The 21,068-nt window shown below is 46.8% G+C and overlaps 1 protein-coding gene across 1 annotated transcript in view; it reads left to right on the top strand.

Annotated features, from left to right (window-relative positions):
* LPCAT2 (lysophosphatidylcholine acyltransferase 2) overlaps positions 1-21,068 on the top strand; it is a gene marked incomplete at its 5' end in the record, with an annotated part of 226,525 nt that overhangs the window by 166,594 nt on the left and 38,863 nt on the right. The window contains one exon of the mRNA XM_082270732.1: positions 11,078-11,203. Within this exon, the coding sequence (XP_082126858.1) occupies positions 11,078-11,203 (126 nt within the window). The remainder of the gene's footprint in view (positions 1-11,077; positions 11,204-21,068) is intronic.

Raw genomic sequence — 21,068 nt, 5'->3', positions numbered from 1 at the left:
ACGAGCTATGTCATCACCTGGCGGCACTGACCCGATCAGTCAAAGACTTACAAGAAGGCTATAACCGACTTGAAGAACGGGTCCAGTCACTTACCCCGCCAGCCTCCTCTTCAAACACCCAGGGGGGATCTCCTGCGGCACCTACAGTAATGGTTTTGCCTCCAGAACCTCGTGTACCTACCCCAGAAAAGTTCTCTGGTGATCGCAGCAAGTTCAGGTCCTTCCATAATGCCTGTGAACTTTATTTTGCGCTGCAACCCCGGACCTTTTCACTCAAAGCCACTAAAGTAGGCTTCGTTATTTCCCTTCTACAAGGCGAACCCCAGTCCTGGGCCCACCGTTTGCTTGAACAAAAGGATCCCTGCTTATCCAGCTTAACCTTGTTCTTTGGAGCTATGGCCCAGTTATATGAGGACCCCCAGAAAACCACTACTGCTGAGGCAGCCCTCTACACCCTTCAGCAAGGCCGCAGAGCAGCAGAGGACTATATAACTGACTTTAGAAGGTGGAGTGCTGATACTAACTGGAATGATGCTGCCCTCCACCACCAATTTCGGATGGGACTATCTAATTCTCTGAAAGACGAATTGGCCTGTGTAGGGGTGCCAGATACTCTGGAAGCCCTGATACACCGGGCGATCCAGATCGATAGACGCCTAAGAGAACGCCGTGCAGAAAGATCATCCGGTCAATCCCGACCCGTATGGATGATGCCTCGAGTCTTCAGACCTTCTGGTCTGGCACCCTCAGCATCCACTCCTCCCACTACTGACTCTTCTGAACCAATGCAGCTTGGCATAATCCGTCCTTCTCTCACCCCAGAAGAACGTCAACGGCGGCGACTGAATAACCTGTGCCTGTATTGTGGAGAAGATGGACACTATGTGAGGTCCTGTCCAGCTAACAGCCGTAAGTGCCTAACCCTTTCCTCTACTAACCAAGGGTTGTGCCCCCACAATTCTTCTCACCTGACTGTTATTATCTCATTACAGCTTCCAGAAGGGGCTATCCAGGCACCCGCCATTATTGATTCAGGAGCCTGTAGCTGTTTTATTGACCTAAAATTTGCAACTCAGCTAAAAGTTCCGCTAAGGCCCAGATCACAGGGACTGACTATCCATTTGGCCGATGGGTCTCGTATCAGATCTGGACCTGTCACACAAGAGACTCTTCCCTTGCATGCTACCATATCTGGTAACCACAAGGAGCTACTACGCCTGGATGTCATCACCTCACCTCTATTTCCCATCATTCTGGGCATGCCATGGCTGCAGGCACACAATCCCTGCATTAATTGGAAAACAGGGGAGATTAAATTCCAGTCATCTTACTGTCAACAACTCTGCTACTTCCAACCACAAGACCCCCTGTCTTCATTATTGTGCATGGACTCTGATACCGAATCGTGCTCCTCTGTGCCTGCAACCTACCACGATTTCTTAGATGTCTTCAGCAAGAAGGGAGCAGAGACTCTTCCCCCTCACAGACCATACGATTGCCCTATCGAGCTTCTTCCCGGAGCCGAAATACCCTTTGGACGGATTTTTCCCCTCACTGAATTTGAACTTGCAGCACTAAAGGAATACCTGATGATAGCCTGAGAAAGGGGTTTATCCGCCCTTCCACATCCCCGGCAGGAGCTGGGATTTTCTTTGTAGAAAAAAAGGATCACTCACTCCGCCCTTGTGTGGACTATCGTGATCTAAATAAAATTACGATCAAAAATCGTTACCCGTTACCATTAGTGCCAGAACTATTCCAGAGACTCCGCTGTGCCACCATTTTTACTAAGTTGGACTTACGGGGGGCATATAATCTAGTGCGAATCAGGGAAGGTGACGAGTAGAAAACAGCATTTCGCACCCGTTTCGGGCACTATGAGTACCTAGTGATGCCCTTTGGGCTTTGCAACGCCCCAGCCACCTTCCAGCACTTTGTTAACAAAATTTTCCGAGATTTTCTGGACTTATTTGTTATTGTTTATCTTGATGACATTTTGATATTCTCCTCCACCATAGAAGACCATCATGAACACGTAAGAAGTGTCCTAGCCCGTCTCAGACAGCATGGCTTATACGCAAAACCTGAGAAGTGTGTGTTCAATCGTCAGAGTATCCAATTCCTGGGTCTGATCCTCTCCACAGAAGGTATTAAAATGGATCCTCAAAAGGTTTCTGCCATTTTACACTGGCCGGTCCCCTCTGATAAGAAAGGGGTGCAACGGTTTGTAGGGTTTATCAAAAATTTCTCTGCAATCATCTCCCCCATCACTCAGTTAACCAGACAAGGTACCCGGTTCCTGTGGACTCCTGAGGCGCAGACCACCTTTGAAACTCTAAAAGCCTTCTTCACCTCTGCACCGGTCCTTCGGCACCCAGATCCTAGCCTGCCTTACGTCCTAGAAGTGGACGCATCTGAGTCTGCAGTAGGAGCAGTATTGTCTCAGCGGCAAGGAGCCAAAGCTCTGTTACATCCCGTGGCCTTCTTCTCACGCAAGTTATCTCCGGAAGAGAGGAATTATGACATCGGTGATCGAGAGCTCTTGGCAATTAAGGCAGCCCTGGAAGAGTGGAGATACCTCTTAGAAGGGGCAGCCCATCCAATTCTAGTGTACACAGATCACAAGAATCTAGAATACTTACGAGCAGCTAAACGATTGAAACCTCGCCAGGCCAGGTGGGCTCTCTTTTTCTCTAGATTTTCCTTTCATGTCACTTACAGGCCAGGATCAAAAAAACACAAAACCGGATGCATTGTCTCGTATGTTCTCTGATGCTGAGAGATCTGTAGTCCCAGATACAATTCTGTCGTCAGGAAACTTCCTGTTACTGCAAGAGAACTTACTGCTACAGCTCAGACAGGCCTCTGAGGATATTTCCCTTCCCGGAGTGTCCCTACAAGTAATAACACAATATTCGTAACTGAAAGATTGCGGGTCCCTGTCCTGGGTCTCTGCCATGACCATTCCCTTGCAGGTCATTTTGGAGTCCATAAGACCTCTGAGTTGCTTCAACGCACCTTTTGGTGGCCTGATCTACAGAAGGACTGTAAAAAATACATTGAAACTTGTGTTACATGTATCCGAAACAAGACCCCCAGGTCTAAGTCTTGGGGCTTGTTCAAACCCTTACCAGTCCCTGACAGAGCATAGAAAATGATTTCGATGGACTTCATCGTTGAACTCCCGCCATCTGAAGGCTACACTACCATCTTCGTGGTGGTAGACCGGCTATCCAAGATGGCACACTTTTTGCCCATGAAGGGCCCCCCCTCGGCCATGGATACAGCTAAGTTGTTCATCAAAGAGATTGTGAGACTGCATGGAGTTCCTGCCAACATAGTATCCGACCGTGGAGTTCAGTTCACCTCCAGATTTTGGAAATCCCTTTGTGAGAAATTGGAGATCGAACTGTCTTTTTCTTCAGCATACCACCCACAGACCAATGGTCAAACGGAAAGGACCAATCAGACACTGGAACAGTATCTACGCTGTTTCTCGTCCTTTTCCCAGGATGATTGGGTGACGCTATTGCCACTTGCGGAGTTCGCATACAACAACTCTGAACATTCGACTACCAAGCAGACTCCATTTTATGCCAACTATGGTTACCACCCTTCCTTTCTGATCACCACAGTACCTGAATGCCCTGTCCCTGCTGACCAGGATACAGTAAACTTTTTTGCATCCAATACTGAGTTACTTCGGGAAACCATGGCTAAAGCTCAAGAAAATAATAAGAAATTCTTTGACAGGCTCACTGGGATGTTCCTCCTCAGCAGAAAAGTGTATTAAATCCCCAGTCTCTGGAATTGCTGAAAGTCCAGGGCATGGGTTGGTGGCACTTGGGCCCAGTGCCAACACTCTGGTGGGGGATTTATCATCCATATCATCCTCCAATGGAAAGTCACTTAAATCTGTGATCCGTGGCTGGGAAATGACGGCTTCCTCTTCTCCCGAGCCCTTTAACTGCTGGACAGATGCATTCCTCCATTCAAACTCGTCCTGTGCAGAAACAGGTTCTACAAGGTGAGTCAGCACTTGTTGCATCCGCCATAAGACCTCCGCCATAAGACCTTCGCATCCAAAACCGTGGGTGCAGGTGAGCAAAGCACACTATATTACTGTGCCACATTGCTGACTCTTTAGCCAGAATTTCTGGACAGTCAGCTGGTACTTCTGGATATTCCTAGGCAAGGGGAGCCCAGACCTGGTGCTGAGCAAAGTCTAGTAGCCGTCTGTAGGTGATCTCCAGCTCCCATTCCTGATTGGCTAGAAATTCCAAATCTTCCAGTGCCCAGTGCACTTCCAAGACATTCAGCATCTGTTCTCTGTATTCCAAGATTTCCTCCAAACGCCACTCCAAATTGCTCCCAAAGTCAGGGTCCTCAGAAAGCCTCTCTAATAACAACCCCAGGCCGCTGTAGCAAAAGCCTTCCATTGGGCTGTCGTCCGCTGTCCATAGGCACACTTGTGTTGCATACCAGTGGAGGGCTCTATAGCTGTAGTCCAACCGCAACTCCAACTGGACCAGCTTCCTTAACTCAGCTTTCCATTCCTTGTGTGGTTGTCTCCCCAAAAACATTCGCACTTCGTTCACCATTCGCACTTCGTACAGCGACTAGTACCTTTCCTGGAAGGAGGGGAAGATTTTTCCCTGGTGTCGCTGCTCACAGGCTAGCGCTTGTTTCCCGAGTTCGTAAGCGGACTCAGAGTGTGCTCTGACACTGGTCCCCTGTGCTGTATCCGCATCTCTCGCAACTTGCTTCCGAATTCCTCTTCCATGGTGACTGGTATCTGTACCTCTCCTGCTATCCGGACCTTGGATCCCGGTAAAGGTTTGGATGTCCCAGGCTGCAGGAAGCATCCCAACGCTAGTCACAAATGTAACAGAACCACGACCCACACTTTGTTTGTGCGTTTCCATCAGTATACCGCTTCCTCCAGTCTTGAACATAGATATCAAGTATTCTAGCCACCCCCCATACAAAACTAGCCGACAACTTAGCTTGTAAATGTTCTGGAACCTTCTCCTTTATTGAACACTCTCACACAATTTTTATATACAGCATGGACATCCCCCTCCTGATCAGATTACCCCCCCCCTCAGGTCAGGTGCCTGATTACATTATCATATGCAGATGAAATTGTGTACAGAAATAGAATTAACCTGAACTAAATATCTAGCCATCTGGACAGAAACAACATGTGAGTTCATTAACAATTAACAATGGGACAGACAGGCTTAACAGAAAACACATCACACCTTAATACACAGACAATAGGAAGGGACCACCAGTGACAGGCTCTCTGACATTGAAGTACAATACACATTATCATAAATGTAAACACAGAACCCCCAGTAGATAACAGGTGAGTAAATCAGCATATTCAATGCATATTCAATGTGTGGAAGACAGGTGGTTGAGCTGATATTAGCATCTGCTATGAGTCTTACTGTCTTGGGGAGACTTGGCTTGAATCCAAAGTAACATTACTCCAAGGGCCCCACATATAGTGACGGTCTTTCATTCTCAGTGACGGTGTATACCGTCACACCTCCCCCCTGTACATCGCTGAGGCACCACAAGAATCAGCGAACCCACAGCGCTGTATACAGCAGAGGAAGGATAGAATACCCCCAGAGATTCACCACCTGAGAAAGAGGAAATGCTGACCTGACACTAGAGGCCCCCACAGCCTCAGCACTGCATCAAACTACAGGAAAATGGCCTCTTTAACACTCTATGGGGAAACCAAAAACATGGGCGCTGGACTACACAATCCGGGCCGCCAAAGCTGGGAATACAGAATCCACGGCTAAATGGTGGCACCAAGTGGCGCTGCATGGGAGCCTGGACCCCAGGGAAGCACAGACCCCCCATGAGGGGACCCCCCCGCAGCACTCCAGGTAAGGACAGCCCCACCAGCGGCCAACCTAGCGTGGAGCTAATAGTTGGGTCGCGCTCGCAGGCCTGATTAGGAAGGCCATAAGGATCTAGAATATCCAGTGTGTTGCCCAGTCCAGCTGTTGATTGTAGTTCACACAGGAATAGTTGAATGTAGTTCACACAGGAACAAAAATAATAAAGAAAAAGTTAAAAAATCCATTTAAATAGGAAAAAATGCCAGGACCGCAGATCCCAGCAGAGAGCCAGGTCCTTACGCCTGACAAGGCAGAAAAAACTGGAGTCCTTCAGCAGGAAGTGATGGTACACCCTCTGGGACTGCCCCAGGGGCGTAACCAAAAAGGGTTCCGCCTAGTCCTACTCCTAAAGAGAGACCGCATAAAGCCCAATGGTCTGAAGACTTGAAGCTTTGTCCGTCAGTGAACAAAAGAGAAAAAAATCATTTTAAAGTGCCTCCCTCGCCATGCTTGTGTGCCAAAGAAAAAGCATAAGTAAGTCACGCTCGCAAATGTAAACAGTGAGATATTGCTGCCATCATTACAGCGAGAGCAATAATTCTAGCAAAATACCTGCTCTGTAACTCTAAACTGGTAACTGTTAAACATTTGTATAGAGCTGCCGATGGAAATTTATAAGAACCGTGCATTTTTAAAGCGTAACTTGTTAGGTATCTATTTGCTCAGCTTAACATTATCTTTCACAGTATACAAAAAAATTGAGCTAACTGTACTGTTTAGTTTTTTTTTTATATTCAGTGAAGTGTATTTTTTCCCAAAAAAATTGCCTTTCAACCGCTGCGAAAATAACACGTGATATAAAATATTGCAACGACCAGCATTTTATTCTCCAGTCTCTGCTAAAAAAATAGACATATAATGTTTGAGGGGTTCTAAGTAATTTTCTAGCAAAAAATACTGATTTTAACTTGTAAGCAACAAATATCAGAAAGACGCCTTGTCTTAAAGTGGTTAACTACATAGATCTAGAACTCAGACCTATATTAAAAGACATCTGTAAGGCATACCATAGGTGATTAGATTTTCTTTCCTTTTACCATGGGTGGAAGGAAAGAAAATTGCTCCACTCTCCCAAGAACACATTCAGTTGTTACTATTGTGTTCTGCTGGCAGGGGCACGAGGAGTCTTCCGGGCTGGCAGAACACAGTGGTTTCTTCTTGGTGGCGCTACACACTGCATGCACACGATATATGCATACAGCAGCAGTTTTCAGAATTGTATTCTGTACATATCCATTGCTGGCCCCACTGCTGTCCACATGTAACCCGGTTGCTCATCTGTACTTTTCTTGGGTTGTGAAGATAATGTATATAAGCCTTTGCTTTTTTTCTCATTAACATGATAACTTGGCAAAGGTAGTTGAAGTGGAATTTTAATGGAAATTATGTTTGGATGGGAGATTGAAGGGTTAGTGATGAATAAGTATAACATCGTCAGCGAAAAGTTTGTGATTTGTATTGAAAAACAGGGTGCAGATATATTTTTAAAACAGAAGGTGTTCACATCAGATATCATTTACGGTACAGTAGATGCAAAAACAATTGATATTGGAATGATTTAAGCACCGAATGTGAGCCAAACTGTATAATTTGTTCTGCCTGTTCTGACAAATTTAAAAGAAGGCAAGAAGTTTTGCCTATAAAATGAAGGAAGCCATATTATTCTCGCTCATTTAACTGACTCCTCATTATGGAAAGCAAATCTTGTCCACCCTAGTTTTAAATTATATACAAAAAGGGTTGTGGAGAGCTAAAAGACTAATATTGAATGTTTTTACTTTTTTTTTTCTTTCCGGTTATTGAAACCGCTTCATATGTACAGTATATCCTTACATGAAGAAATTCACATATGAAAAAGTAGAAATATAAATAAGTTTGGATTTAGTGGTACTCATTGATATACAGAAACAAAATGGTAAAAATAAAAAGTGTAGTTTATTCAGGTTGAGATTTTGGTGGGATGCAGGTCTTCAGCACTCCACTGAAATGTCGATCTGAATAACCTACACTTTTGAATGTTACTTCTGTTGCCAAGTCCCAACGAGTGCTCCTATTTATTTATTTATTTTTGGATTCTTTATATATGGATTATTTTTGTGCATTCTTTTATGGTTGAGCCCAGGCCATCACAGTTGTTATGATGGTCACCTTTTTATGATCATAGTTTATTTCCTCAGGCATCTCCAAGAATTGTAAACTTGATAAAAGAGGTGAATCATATAACGTAGATGGATAAACATATGCCTTGTCCTCAAGACAGAGGGAGCGTGTTATGGGTGGTGATCCAAACTTCAGATAAATATAAAACGCCCAAGGGTTGAGTCCTATCTTGTACAACTTTTGTAGTAGATCATCATGTGGAACTGTATTAACCTCCCTGGTGGTATGATTGTTTCGGATTTTAGGTGCTGAAAGCGGTACCATTATTTTGCATGTAATTCTAAAGAACGAGCAGCCCAAACCAACTATTTACATATGATTTTTTTTTTACTGTGCGTTCTTCTTTATAACATCTCGGGTATGATAAAGTTTGAAACACAAAATCATAAATTATAATATAATAAATAACTATAAATAAGTTAAAGTATGTATGTATATGTGTATATATATATTTATATATATATATATATATATATATATATATATATATATATATATATATATATATATACACACATAAAAAGTACAGTAAAACTGCAGGAAAGGGCACTGGGGGGCAAACTAATGTGAATTTATTTTATTTTGTAATGTATCAGTGTGCATGTGTGTTTTACTATTTGAATTTGCCGCCGGTTCCACCCCTCTGCGAGCGTCACGTCGCAGGAGACGGAAGCCGGGGCTCAGAGTATTGGGCGCAAGATCTGGCCGCCGCACACTGCCGGGATATATCGCTGGATCCCGGGGACAAGGTGAGTACCCTCTCTTACAGGATCCAGCAATCTCCCTAGCGGTACCTCGAGTGTGGCTCAGGGTTACCGCTAATGGCTCGGAAATTTCACCCCGAGCCACACTCGGGAATACCGCTAAGGAGGTTAAATGCCCTGCTGAAATCAAGATATGCGCTGTCCACAGCACCACCCTGGTCCAAAGCATTGGTAATATAGTCAAAAAATCTGATTAGTCTGACATGATTTGCCATCAGTAAGGCCATGCGGCTTTGGGTCCAGGAAGTTTGTTTTTAAGTTATGCTGATTCTTAGGTGTCCACCAGTCATTGGGAACTTCTCCTGTTGGAAGAGATTGATCGATTAAAAAGATTTGTAAATGGTCCAACAACTCTACCTCAAAGTTCTCTTAGGCTACGTTCACATGTAGGCATTTTGGGGCGTTTTTCAGCTTTAAGGATGAGCTCAAAAAACACTCAACAAGACCAATCATATTCATTTCAATGGCCACTGTTCACATCTGAGCGTTCCGATGCCTTGAGCAAAACGCCAGATGCTCCAAAAAGTACATGAGCTTCTTTTTGGGCAGATTACAGGCGTTTTTTTTAGATGCCTTCCTCCAAATACCTGCAAAAAAAGCCTGTAAAACACTTGCAAAAACGCCTATAAAATAGCAACGCCTAGATGTGAACTCTAGATGTGAATGTGAATACCCTTAGAACTCTGGCATGAATACCCTCAGGGCCCATTGCTTTATTTACTTTAACTGAGCCAGTTTCTCTGCCACCTCTGTCTCCAGAAATCCTAAAAATGATATTGCTAGAACCAATATGATTCCCCGACTTATTGCTAGTACAATTTATTTCTGAGAAGACTAAAGCAATTGTTTAAATGGTTTGCTATATCCAGGTCTCCCTCAACATAAGTGTTTTGCCCAGTTTTCATTTGGTACTTTTGCCTATCACTGATGTACCTAAAAAAGTTTTTTTGCTTTGTTAATGGATTTAATAATGTAATCCTCTTTATGTGCTATGGTGTAGCACCCTCCTCCGTAGGTGCTAGAGAGAGATTATAGTTTTTTGCCCGGTTTGCTTACCAGAGAGGTGCAGGCAAATCTATATTGCTCTTTGCTTACCAGAGAGCAGGATCTGTTGTTGAGGTCTGTTCATTGTGCTCAGTATGCGATTCATTGTGTCTAGAGAGTGTTTCACACTGGTCCAATAGGGAGGCATGTTGGACAGTGGGAAGAAACCTGACGATTGAATGCATAGGCTTTGATATAGTCCTGGTGATTGGCATTGGCAGGTCGCCTCAGTGCATTCTGGGATACTGTATAAAAGCCAGGAGCACATGTGCTGCAGGGTCCTTGGCTGGAGAGCAGAGTCCTGGAGGGAGGGGGGCGGTTGCCTCCTCCTCTGTAGCCGTGGCACATGGTTGCAGGAGGTCATCCTGGGGGCCGAAGGAATGGATGAGAGGAGCTGAACCCAGAGGTCCAGTAGAGCTGACTGAAGGGGAGAAACTGGAGACACTAGAAAAAACTTTCCGCAGGTACAGGGACTTGTGGCAAGGGGCCTGACCTGAGGGGGGCCACCCCACATGTAGGATATTCAGAGGATGGGGTGTCAGCAGTAAAGAGAGAGAGAGCAAGGATGCTGAGGAGAGTGTCCTGCAGATAATCAATAGTTCACCAAGTTGTCTTAAGAAAGAGACTCAATTCAAATTCACCTTTAGTGACAGGATAAATCAACAGCCTGGCTGTACATGAAGATAGAAGTCCTCCAACATTGTGCATAGTTAATTTAGAGTATCCCACTATTCACTTCTCCTATCCCTAATTTATAATAAAACACAAAACAACCAAATACCCCTGGACTGATTATTGAAACGAGCCAAGGAAGGAGAACAAAAGAACTGTGTGCTGGTAACCCCCGGGGGACCCGAAAAGTGTGATTCTGGCAGTCCTTTCGAGGGCAGTGCTACAATGCCAACATTGATAATGTGTTTGGCCTCCTTTTGTCTATTTTTATACATTTCTTTATCTGGTAACAAGTTGGTTGCTACTTGCTATGTAATTTAACAACTGTTTGCCATACAATCCTTTGCAACAGTATCTAAATTGTACACCTTTGTATTGTACTTATTCTGAAAATTGTACTCCTTGTATTGTTTACTTCCATTTACTGGTAAAAAAAATGAAGTATAAACAATAAAATATACAATCGTTTTAGAAAAAAGCATCGCAATCATGCATGTAATATTTATTTTTCAGGGCTTTAGGGCTGCCGGTAACTGATCATACCTATGAAGACTGCAGGCTAATGCTAACTGCCAGAGATTTGACACTGCCCATGGAGGCTGGCCTTGTGGAGTTCACAAAAATCAGCAAGAAATTGAGGTAGTATGTTTTTTTTTTTTTTTTTTTTTTTGTGGGATGTTCAAATAATGTTATTATTATTTTTGTTACGGTTAGGACCCTGACAGTGTTACGGTTAGGACCCTGACAGTAATGCAGGCAAGACTATAAGCATCTGGAATGGCCCCCAAGGAACTTAGCAACTGATCTTGTAGGGCTTTTCCAGACAGATCAAATGTAGGGCCAATTCATGTTTAATGACAGGGACATTGTTTAGGAGTAATACAGCAATCCCCCTATGAGGTAGATTCCAGTGGTGGCCGGTGTGTTGAGGGCGCAGGGGCACCGCCCCCCCTATCCATGCGTCCGGCCCCCTAATCTACATGCGGGGCGCCGGACGCATGGAGTAAAATGGGATTTTTTTTTTCTTTTTTTAGCCATGTGATTAGAGCCAGAGGCTCTCACAGGCTAAAAAAAAAAGGGTGGACCCGGGGTGCAGAGCAGTGCGTCCCAAGCTCACCCATTGTGTGACAATAGCGAATGAAAATTCGCTATTGTCACACGGATCCTCCTCCTGGCCAATCAGGAAGCACGTCCGATACGCGCTACCTGATTGGCCGAAAGGCAAACCCCATGCCATTGGCTGGGGACTCTGGGGAGGACGGAGGCGGGAGCCGGGAGGACTGAGGATTCGCCAGTCGCCGACATGCCAGAGAAGGAAGCCAGCCCGGGGCAGTAGCAGAGAGCAGAGCGCAGTACGAGCGAGGAGGTGAAGTGACAGGATGTATTCCTGGCGCACAGGTACCGTGTCCGCTTTCTTCTTTCATTCTGGCTGTTCACCTGGTATGACGGAGAGGGGAGTGTCAGCATAGAAGTGGGCACAGAAGCCCTGCGGAAACTATGGATAGGATGAGGGAACATGGCTTGGGAGGGGGGATAGGGGGGTGGCGGCGCACTTTGTGGTTTTTGCACAAAGCCTGTATTGCAGAAATGGGTATGAATCCTACCGCCTGGAGAACATGTCCAGATCTTTTGCATGCAGTGCTGTACATTGACCTGTGCCATGCCTGTACATTGACCTGTGCCATGCCTGTACCATCACCTGTGTCATGCCTATACCATCATCTGTGCCATGCCTGTACCATGACCTCAAAGTCACTCAATTTTTTACCGCGTTTTTTGCCGTGAAGCAATACATATTACATTTTTCTTTTTGCGCCCCCCCCCCCCCCCCCCAAAAAAAATTTTGAGCACCAGCTGCCACTGGTAGATTCTTACAAGAATTACAGGTCATTGCAAAAATAAGGGGTGTTTATAAAGATACCGATCTCATGACCATCTCATGAAACTCTGGAGAATTCTTGGGTGTGGTGTGTTTCTACTAATGGACGTGGTGTGTTTGTCTGTGTACATGTGGTAAGTAAATCTAATGAGTGGTTTTATCATTATCAATCAGCTGCTGCACTTACAGGGCTCTAATGAGGAAAATTGCAGGGTCTGCATCCCTTTAGACATGGTTTCCTACTGTTAGTATCTCACCAAAAAGGACATTTTGTTGCAGGGGGTGCCTGAAATCTTACTTGTATCTTGAAGTGCAGACTTCTGGGATAATCAGTGAGCCAATCACAAAAACAGGAATTGATGTCTTTGGGGGGCATTCTGTACACATTCTGTGTACAGAATCCCTCCAGGTAGCCATATTGCATTTTACAGAAAATTACAGAGCTGCAGATTGAAACATTCAATTACAATATGACTTGAGTAGCAATTGTATATGCTATATATATATATATTTTTTTTTTTTTGCAATCTGTTTTTTTAGGAAAGTGTAGTTACCCTTTAAGATTAAGAAATACAACAAAACTTAGCTCAGATGGCACCCCTGTGTGCTAAAACTTTCAAAAAAGTAAAAGAAAACATTTCAATATGTCTAAACATCTATTCACGTGCAGAGAACCACAAATGGCAAACGCATACTCTTGTAAATGCACCTATGATATGTAGTATTCTGTAAATGTTTACTAAATATCTTACCTTGTAGTTGTGGGATACTTGCATTTGATAGGACATGCTGGTTAAAAACTGCTTATTTTGGTGTGTCTTTTTACTTTTTTTTTTTTTTTTTCAAAATGACTGGTGTTGAAATAAACTTCAACTTTTTAGCCAGGTTCACACTGGTGTGACATGCACTCCAACTTTGAGAGCACATGTCGTATAGCATTTCAAAATCAATGTTTCCCCATGAGAGCCATCCTAACCGATCCGACTTGTGTCGCTCTGACTTCTGAAAAGGTCCCTGCACTACTTTGGTCCGACTTGGGTGAGATTTCAGGCCATAGAATATAATGGAAATCGCATCCAAGTCGGACCACCATCTTAACTCATCTGACATGTGACAAGCGACATGTGCTCAGAGGTCAAATTTCCCCGACAACCCAATGCTGCTGTAGCCCCTCCTGTTGTGTGTTATAGTGTATGCAATATTAGGAATGCAAAATTTACTTTAAAAAAAAAACTGCATGGGGTCCCCCCCAGAATCGTTACCAGGCCCTTTTGGGTCTGTTATGGATCTTAGGGAAACCTTTATAAGAATAAAAGAATGGTGTGGGGTCACCACTAAATCCATACCAGACCCACAGGCCAGGAAAGGGGGGGGAGGAGAGCGGATGCCCCCCTCCATGAACCATACCAGGCCACATGCCCTCAACATGGGGGGGGGGGTGCACGTTGTCCCCATGTTGATGGGGCAAGGGCCTCTTCCCCAAAACCCTGGGCTGTAGTTGTAGGGGTCTGCGGGCAGGGGGCTTATCAGAATCTTAAAGCCCCCTATAAGAAAAAAGGGCCCCCAGATCCTGCCCCCCATTTGAATAAGAATGGGGTACATAATACCCCTAGCCATTCACCCAAAAAAGTGTAGTGTACAAGTGTAGTGTACAGTAAGACTTTCATAAAAAGCTAATACTAACGCCCCCACCCCAAGTGGTAGCTCCAGTTTTTTTTTTTTTTTTTAAAACGGTTCGTCAGCGGCCATTGTGATTGATGTTAGAGCTACCACGGGGAACGTTATTCATTTTTAATAAAGGACTTGTCAAAAACTGCTTTCTGTTTTTCTTACACTAAACTTTTTTTTGGGTGAATGGGTAGGGGTACTATGTATCCCATACTTATTCACATAGGGGGGCTGGATCTGGGGGCCACCTTTCTTAAAAGGGGCTTCCAAATTCCGGTAAGCCTCCTGCCCGCAGACCCCCACGACCACAGCCCAGAGTTGTGGGGAAGCCCAGAGTTGTGTGTCAATATAGGGACAAGGTGCTTTGGGGCAGCTCGCCCCCCCTTTCCTGGCCTGCCAGGCTGCATGCTCGGATAAGGGTCTGGCATAGATTTTAGGGGGGGCCCATACATTTTTCTTCAAAATCTATACCAGACCTAAGTGTCTGGTATGGATTTGCGGCGGAGGGGAACCTCACGCTGTTTTTTTTTAATTAATTTTTTTTAATTGTTTTTTTTTTTTTGGCATGGGGTTTTACTTTAAAATTCATACCAGACCCAAAGGTATTGTTTTGATTGGGCAAAGGACAAGTTGCACTCATCTCAAGTCAGATCAAAATCGGATCCAGTTCATTAAAGTAGCATGGAAGTCGAAACAATGTCGGCCTAAAGTCGCAGGGCAAAGTTGAATGGACAGTTTCACAACTTTCATGTCACACCAGTGTGAACAAGGCCTTAGACCTTCTATCTCATTAGTCAAATAAAACACACTCTTGAATAGAGCTGTATGTCAAGTGACTATTCCCTTTCATGTGACTGTACTTGAAACCGATTGGAAAATCTATATGGCGATTATAGAGGTGGATCAGATCATGTATGGCTAACGGTATCACTTTATTTGGGATGCCACATGTCATGTTTGTATTTATGAGGAAAATTGCAGGGTCTGCATCCCTTTAGATGTTATTTCCTATTGGGAGGATCCTACCAAAATTTTTTTTACATTACATTACATTTATTTTGCAGGGGATGCCAAAAATCTGACTTGTATCTTAGTGTAGATGTCTGGGAAAATCAGTGAGCCAATCACACACGCAGGAAATTGTGTTTCTGGGGGGTGTTCTGTACACATTTTGTGCACAGAACACCTCCAGGTAGCCATATTGAAAAAAAATACTTTACAGAAAATTAGAGAGCAGATTGAAAAGATAATTTTTTAATAATATTCAATTACAATTTGACTTGTGTTGCAATTGTATATGCTATATTATTATTATTTTTTATTTGTTATTTTTTCCCCATGAAAATGGAGTTGCCCTTACGGGATGCTTGCAATGTTAAGGACAAGCTGTAAAAGGTCTAAATTAAACATAAACCACAAAGGGCATTCTATTCAAATGGTAAGCAGTGAAGCAAAAAAGATTACCTATTTTCTCACTTTAAAGCAGGATGAAATTCGTATGCCTGGAAAGCAGGGGGCATACTAGTATAGTTCGGTCAAAGAATACATCTGCAGCTACAGAGCTTTATTTAACATGGATGTTGGCGTGCGGACATACAAAAAAGTACTGCTTTAATGCTCCTTTCACTGAAATTAGCCAATATAACATGTAATGAACTGGTTCAGATCATATAAAACCATGCTGAGCATTAAGTTCTGCCAATCCAGTATCGGGATAGTTGAAGTCTCCCACAGCTATAATTCTGCCCTGCCTTCCCACCATTTCTAACTGTAAAATAAATATGGTCTCTGACTCATTCTTAAAGTTAAGGGGTGTATTGCACACACTCATAATTTACATTTTGTATTAAGAGAAACTTAAGAGAAAAGGATTTTACGGTAAGTCAAAAATCCAGTTTTCTCTATCGTTCATTGACGGACGCAGTTCTCTCTGATTCATATCAGTAGGGACGTCCCAAAGCAGTGCCATAAAATGAGGGGTGGGAACAGCAGAAAAGAACAAGTTCCCAAGGCCAAACACAGCCAACCAGGCAACATAGGACTCATCAGAACAAAAGATGAGGCCCACCTAAAAACAAACAGTAAACACCCTCAAGGAAGGCCAAAAGCCCTCCAAACAGCAGCCAGCAAAAAACCTTGAGGCCGAAAAGAGGCATCTACAGATGCCAGCACATCTACCTCATAAAACGTAGCAAAGGTGTGAACAAATGACCAGGTAGTCATCTTATAACCTGAAGCACAGATGCCTGTATGGCAAAAAGCCCAGGAAGCACTAGGCACCCAAGTAGAAAGTGCCGAAACAGGGAAAGGTAGGACCTGACCCATAAATGAAGAAGCCTGCACCACCGACTGTCCGATTCACCTGGAAATAGTCGCAGCAGACACAGGCAGCCCTGTCCTTGGGCCATCCGTGAGCACAGAGAGCGAACCTGACTACGGGAAGACTCAGTAGTCGCCAAGTACCCCTCGAGTGCCCGAACTCCATCCAGAGTATGCAGCGCACATTCCGTAGGATGAGGGGGCTCAGGACACAAGAAGGCAACATCATGGCTCCATGCAAGTGAACACTAGAAACCACCTTCGGAGGGAAGGACGGATCCGGACGAAGTACCACCTGGCCCCATGAACCAACAGATAGGGAGAATGACAGGACAATGTCGCCAGTGCCGACACCCCGTGTGCAGAGTGACAGCAACCAAGACCACCTTCTGCAATAAGGTAAGCAGGGGATACCCACGATACCCGCAAAGGAGGGTCTGGAAGAACCAACTGCACCAACCCAGGTCCCCAGTTGGCGATGGAGGTTGCACCGGAAGAACCAAGTGTCGCACCCCCTGGAAAAAGTTACGCACCAGGGAACGGGCGGCCAACGGCCTGTGGAATAAACATGATCAAAGCCGAACCCAACTCTTGACAGTACTCAAGGCCAACTTTTGATCAATCCCCCTGTTGAAGGAAGCCAAGATCTGGCCACTGAGCAAGAGCGAGGGGGAGTCCAAGAAGACTCACACCACGCAATACGCAACTTTCTCATATGATGAAAAAAATAATCATAGAAGACGCTTCCCACGCTTTACGCAGGGTGGGAATCACCGAAGCAGACAACCCCCCTGTCCTTTGACACCTGGCTTACAACAGCCAAGCCGGCGAACGTAAAGCCGGATGGGAGATTGGCCCCGGAGAGAAGAAACCCAAGGAGCGTCAGCAGCAAGCCTGACCAGGTTGGCGTACCAAGCTCGGCGAGGCAAGTCCGGAGCCACGAGAATAACCTAAATCCCTGCCGCCTCAATCCTGCGAAGGTTTCTTGGCAGCAACAGGAGAGGAGGAAAGGCAGACAGCAGCCTAAACTGACCTCGGCCCATCAGCGAGCACTCTCGCATGACCATGCCGGCGTCCGCCTTGCACAGGTGACTACGCCAAACATTTCAGCATCGAACATGTTGAACCTAGCGAATGTTCTTGCCCATGACAGAACCCATGAGGCCACCATTGCACCCGCCAGAGGGTCTCAGGAGCGGGCCACGACCTCTGCACTATCCTGTAGATGCGATGCCAACAGGCCCATGTCCGGAGTGCCCCAAATGAAGGCACAACTGCTGGAACGACTCCGGGTGAAGGGACCATTGCCCTGCATCCAGGGCCTGTCGACTGAGGCAAACCGCCTACCAATTGTGTTGTTTCTCCCCTGGAAAGGGAACAGCGAAGAGACAGCGGATCTGCCCAACAAAGAAACATCACTTCCAAGGCAGCAAGGACACTTTTGATGCCCCGTGGTGAATGACACAAGCCACGGTCGCGGCGTAGTCTATTGAAAGTGCACCGGACAGCTGCAGGTGCCCGATCCAGTGAACTAGACAAAGCTGGATCACTCTCAGCCCCAGGACAATAAGCGGTAACCTGGATCCTCTAGGGACCATACTCCCGAAGCCGAAAACCTGCCAAGGACTCCTCCCCACCCGGACAAGCTTGCATCCGTGGTGACAATTGTCCAGTAGATGGGGAGGAAGGATTCCAGAGCAAGACTCCCGGGCACCTGGCCCAGTCGGATCCGCAAGTCCAGAGAGTTTGGATTCCAGTCTCCTTCGAGAAGGAGTGCCTCCTGGGGGATCCCTAGAGGGACTGAGCGAAAAGGACTGTCTTGAAAAACAACACCATCAGTCCCAGAACTCGCATGCAGGTCCAAAGGGAAGACCATGTGCGGAACAGCAACAGTCGACCGCAGTCTAAAGTGTCAAGAGTTTTGACCCCGGAGGGAGAAACACCCTGACCGAGGACGAGTCCAAAGTCAGACCCAGAAAGTCCATTCTCATGGAAAGGACCAGGGATGATTTCTGAAGGTTCAGAACCCACCTGAACTCCACCAGGGTTCCCACGGTGACAACCAACTTCATTGACAGCACCATAGGGGACTCCAAACGGAGAAGCAGAGCGGCCAGGAAACCAGGGCCGATATGTCCCGCTGCCGCAACAGCGCCAGGACTGGAGCCAACACCGTTGTGAAGACCCTAGCAGCATAAGCGAGACCAAAGGGTAACGCCACAAACAAAGAGATCCTTCCCCACGGCAAAAAACGGAGAACCCGCAGATTTCCAGAACATAACGGGACGTGAAGGTAGGCAGCTTGAGGTCTATGGAGGCCAGGAAGCACCCTGATGTAGAGTAGCCACAACCGTGCGAACCAATACCAACTTAAATTTGTGATCTGCATGGAACCAACAAAGGACCAGTAGGTCCAGCTTGTTGAACCAGAGCCTGAACTGCCCCACAGAGCGCCTGTAAGCGATCCGGAGACAGCCGTACATTGGAAGAGAAAAACCTTACCGGAAACAACCGGATCGAAACTCGATCTTGCAACTGGACCGCATGACCTCTTAAACCCAGTCAGCCTGGGATCTGAGCCAGCCGCAGGTCCTCGACCCCCTAGATGGGAGAGGAAGCACTTTCAGGCTGAGTAGGCCTTGTCCGCAGGTCTGGAAAAAACCAAACCCATGTACGCCCGACCAGGGTCATCTGGAACCCACGCGGAAGTCAGGAAGGACATCGTCACATCGACTGTCCCCGAAGGACGAAGAAACTGTTTGTCAGCCAAAAGGGAGGAACCCCGACTGCGACAAAGGCCCTCACCCTTGACAGCCTATGTCATCCAGGGCAGCGCTAAACAGGCGATCCCCCTGAAAAGGGAGATCTATTAAGACCGTCTTAGAAGTTTCATACGCAGACCAACACTCCGGTCAAGTAGACTCCGGTCAACCAACGCCAAAAACGACAAGGTGTTATACAAGGGAGCCTCGACCAGCGCGACATCGCAAACAAAATGCAGCCCCTGCGCCAGCTGGTCCAACAGCTCCCCCAGGGCAAGAGGGACATGCTCCACACCAAATCTCGGTGTTGGGACTCTGCCCATCAGGCAGAGCCAGCGTGGCAAGGGCAAACATAAACACTATTCCCAGTGCAGCTACGCCAGGGAGCACAGAGCGCAGGCCACAGCCCGCGCCATCCTATCCCCTAAGTCCTTTTAGGACGAGGATTCCTCCACCGGAACGGTAGTCCCATTCAGCTAGAGACCGTACGTCCACCAAAGGCGGAAACAGTCCTCTGTACCAGAGACTCCCCCAAAAGGGCAATGGCTAACGGTCGCTTAGTCATCCCAGGGGAACGTCTCAGACGGTCCCCTCCTACATGAGCAGCCAGCAAAATGAGCAGCTCCGGGAGGTATGTGAGTGCTAGATACCACCTGCACCCTAGGCGCAGCCGCCGCTGCGACCCCCAAATTGCAGGGTGCCACGCACTGAAAACAGCTAGTGCGTCCACCAGCGCCTGTCGCGCCAGGGGAGGTGGAAATGTCATCCTCATCATCCGAGGAGACAGGGCGCGAGGTAACAGACCCGGCAGGGAGGCCCACGTCTGCGGCGGCTAAGCCAGACTCAGACTCCGAGACATCAGAAGTGGCAGGGGTAGGTGGAGAAACGTTTTAGCACACCTACCACCAACCCCCGGGCCCAAATGCGTCCTGAACTGCTGAAAAGGCAAAGACGGACAGCGGAGATCCAGAAGGCCCTGCGTCCTCCGTGAGGGGGTCAGGTGGGAAAAAATGGCCTGCAGGGTCCATACTGAACCTGAGGAACCCGGCAGCAACTTTTTAAAAAAAAAATGAAAAAATTAAAATTTTTTTTAAATGGCCCCACAGCGCTACAGTGCCCCCCAGAGGTCAGGCACACGCTAACAGACCCCCACAGAGAGGGAGAGACCCCCCTCAAGACTCACTGTCCTTCAGGCACTCCCACCGGCCTTCACTGCAAAAAATCTCCAGCAAAATGGCTGGAAACGAGTGTACCAAGATGGCCACCTCCATAGAAGCAGACAGAGGCTACAACAAAATGGCGGCCCCGCCCGAAAATCGTGGCAATCAGGGACCCACAGGGGGACCCCCCAAATGCCCATCCGCACCATCCACTTCAGGAGAACCCCAGCAAGGCCCCCCCCCGCACGATCATTGAGCACCGTGGACAGCGAACCCACGCGTCCCCAGGCTCAGGTAGGCCCAAACAGTCCCCCATGAGGGGGGGGTTGGTAGGGGGGGTGGAGAGGAGGGGGGTCACAATAGGACAGAGGGAAACCCAGGAGTGCGAGGGTCCGACCGTCCCAGGGAGAGGGCCCGCGTCCACCCCAAAATCCGCCAGGGAAACGGGGGGGGGGGGGGGCATTTACTCACCATACCAGGAACACAGGCGGGCGCCATCTCTTGACTGGACCACACGCCACCGGAGTAGGGGGGCTGTCAGCCAAATAGGAATGCTGTGACATAAGCCTCGACCCTGTCGTGAGCGTCCTGGCGAGACGTTTAACTCGCGGGGCCAGTCCCCATCCAGTGGGACTATGTCGCGGCCGACCCAGCGTGGAGCTAAGGTCTGCACGCGCTCGCTGGCCAGACTGGGGTGACCACTGGATATGGGGGTC

This window comes from Pelophylax lessonae, assembly GCF_965119305.1.
Source record: "Pelophylax lessonae genome assembly, chromosome: 10".
Taxonomy (NCBI): domain Eukaryota; kingdom Metazoa; phylum Chordata; class Amphibia; order Anura; family Ranidae; genus Pelophylax; species Pelophylax lessonae.
The sequence above is the reverse complement of the archived record's forward strand: the minus strand, read 5'-3'. Positions and strand labels throughout refer to the sequence as shown.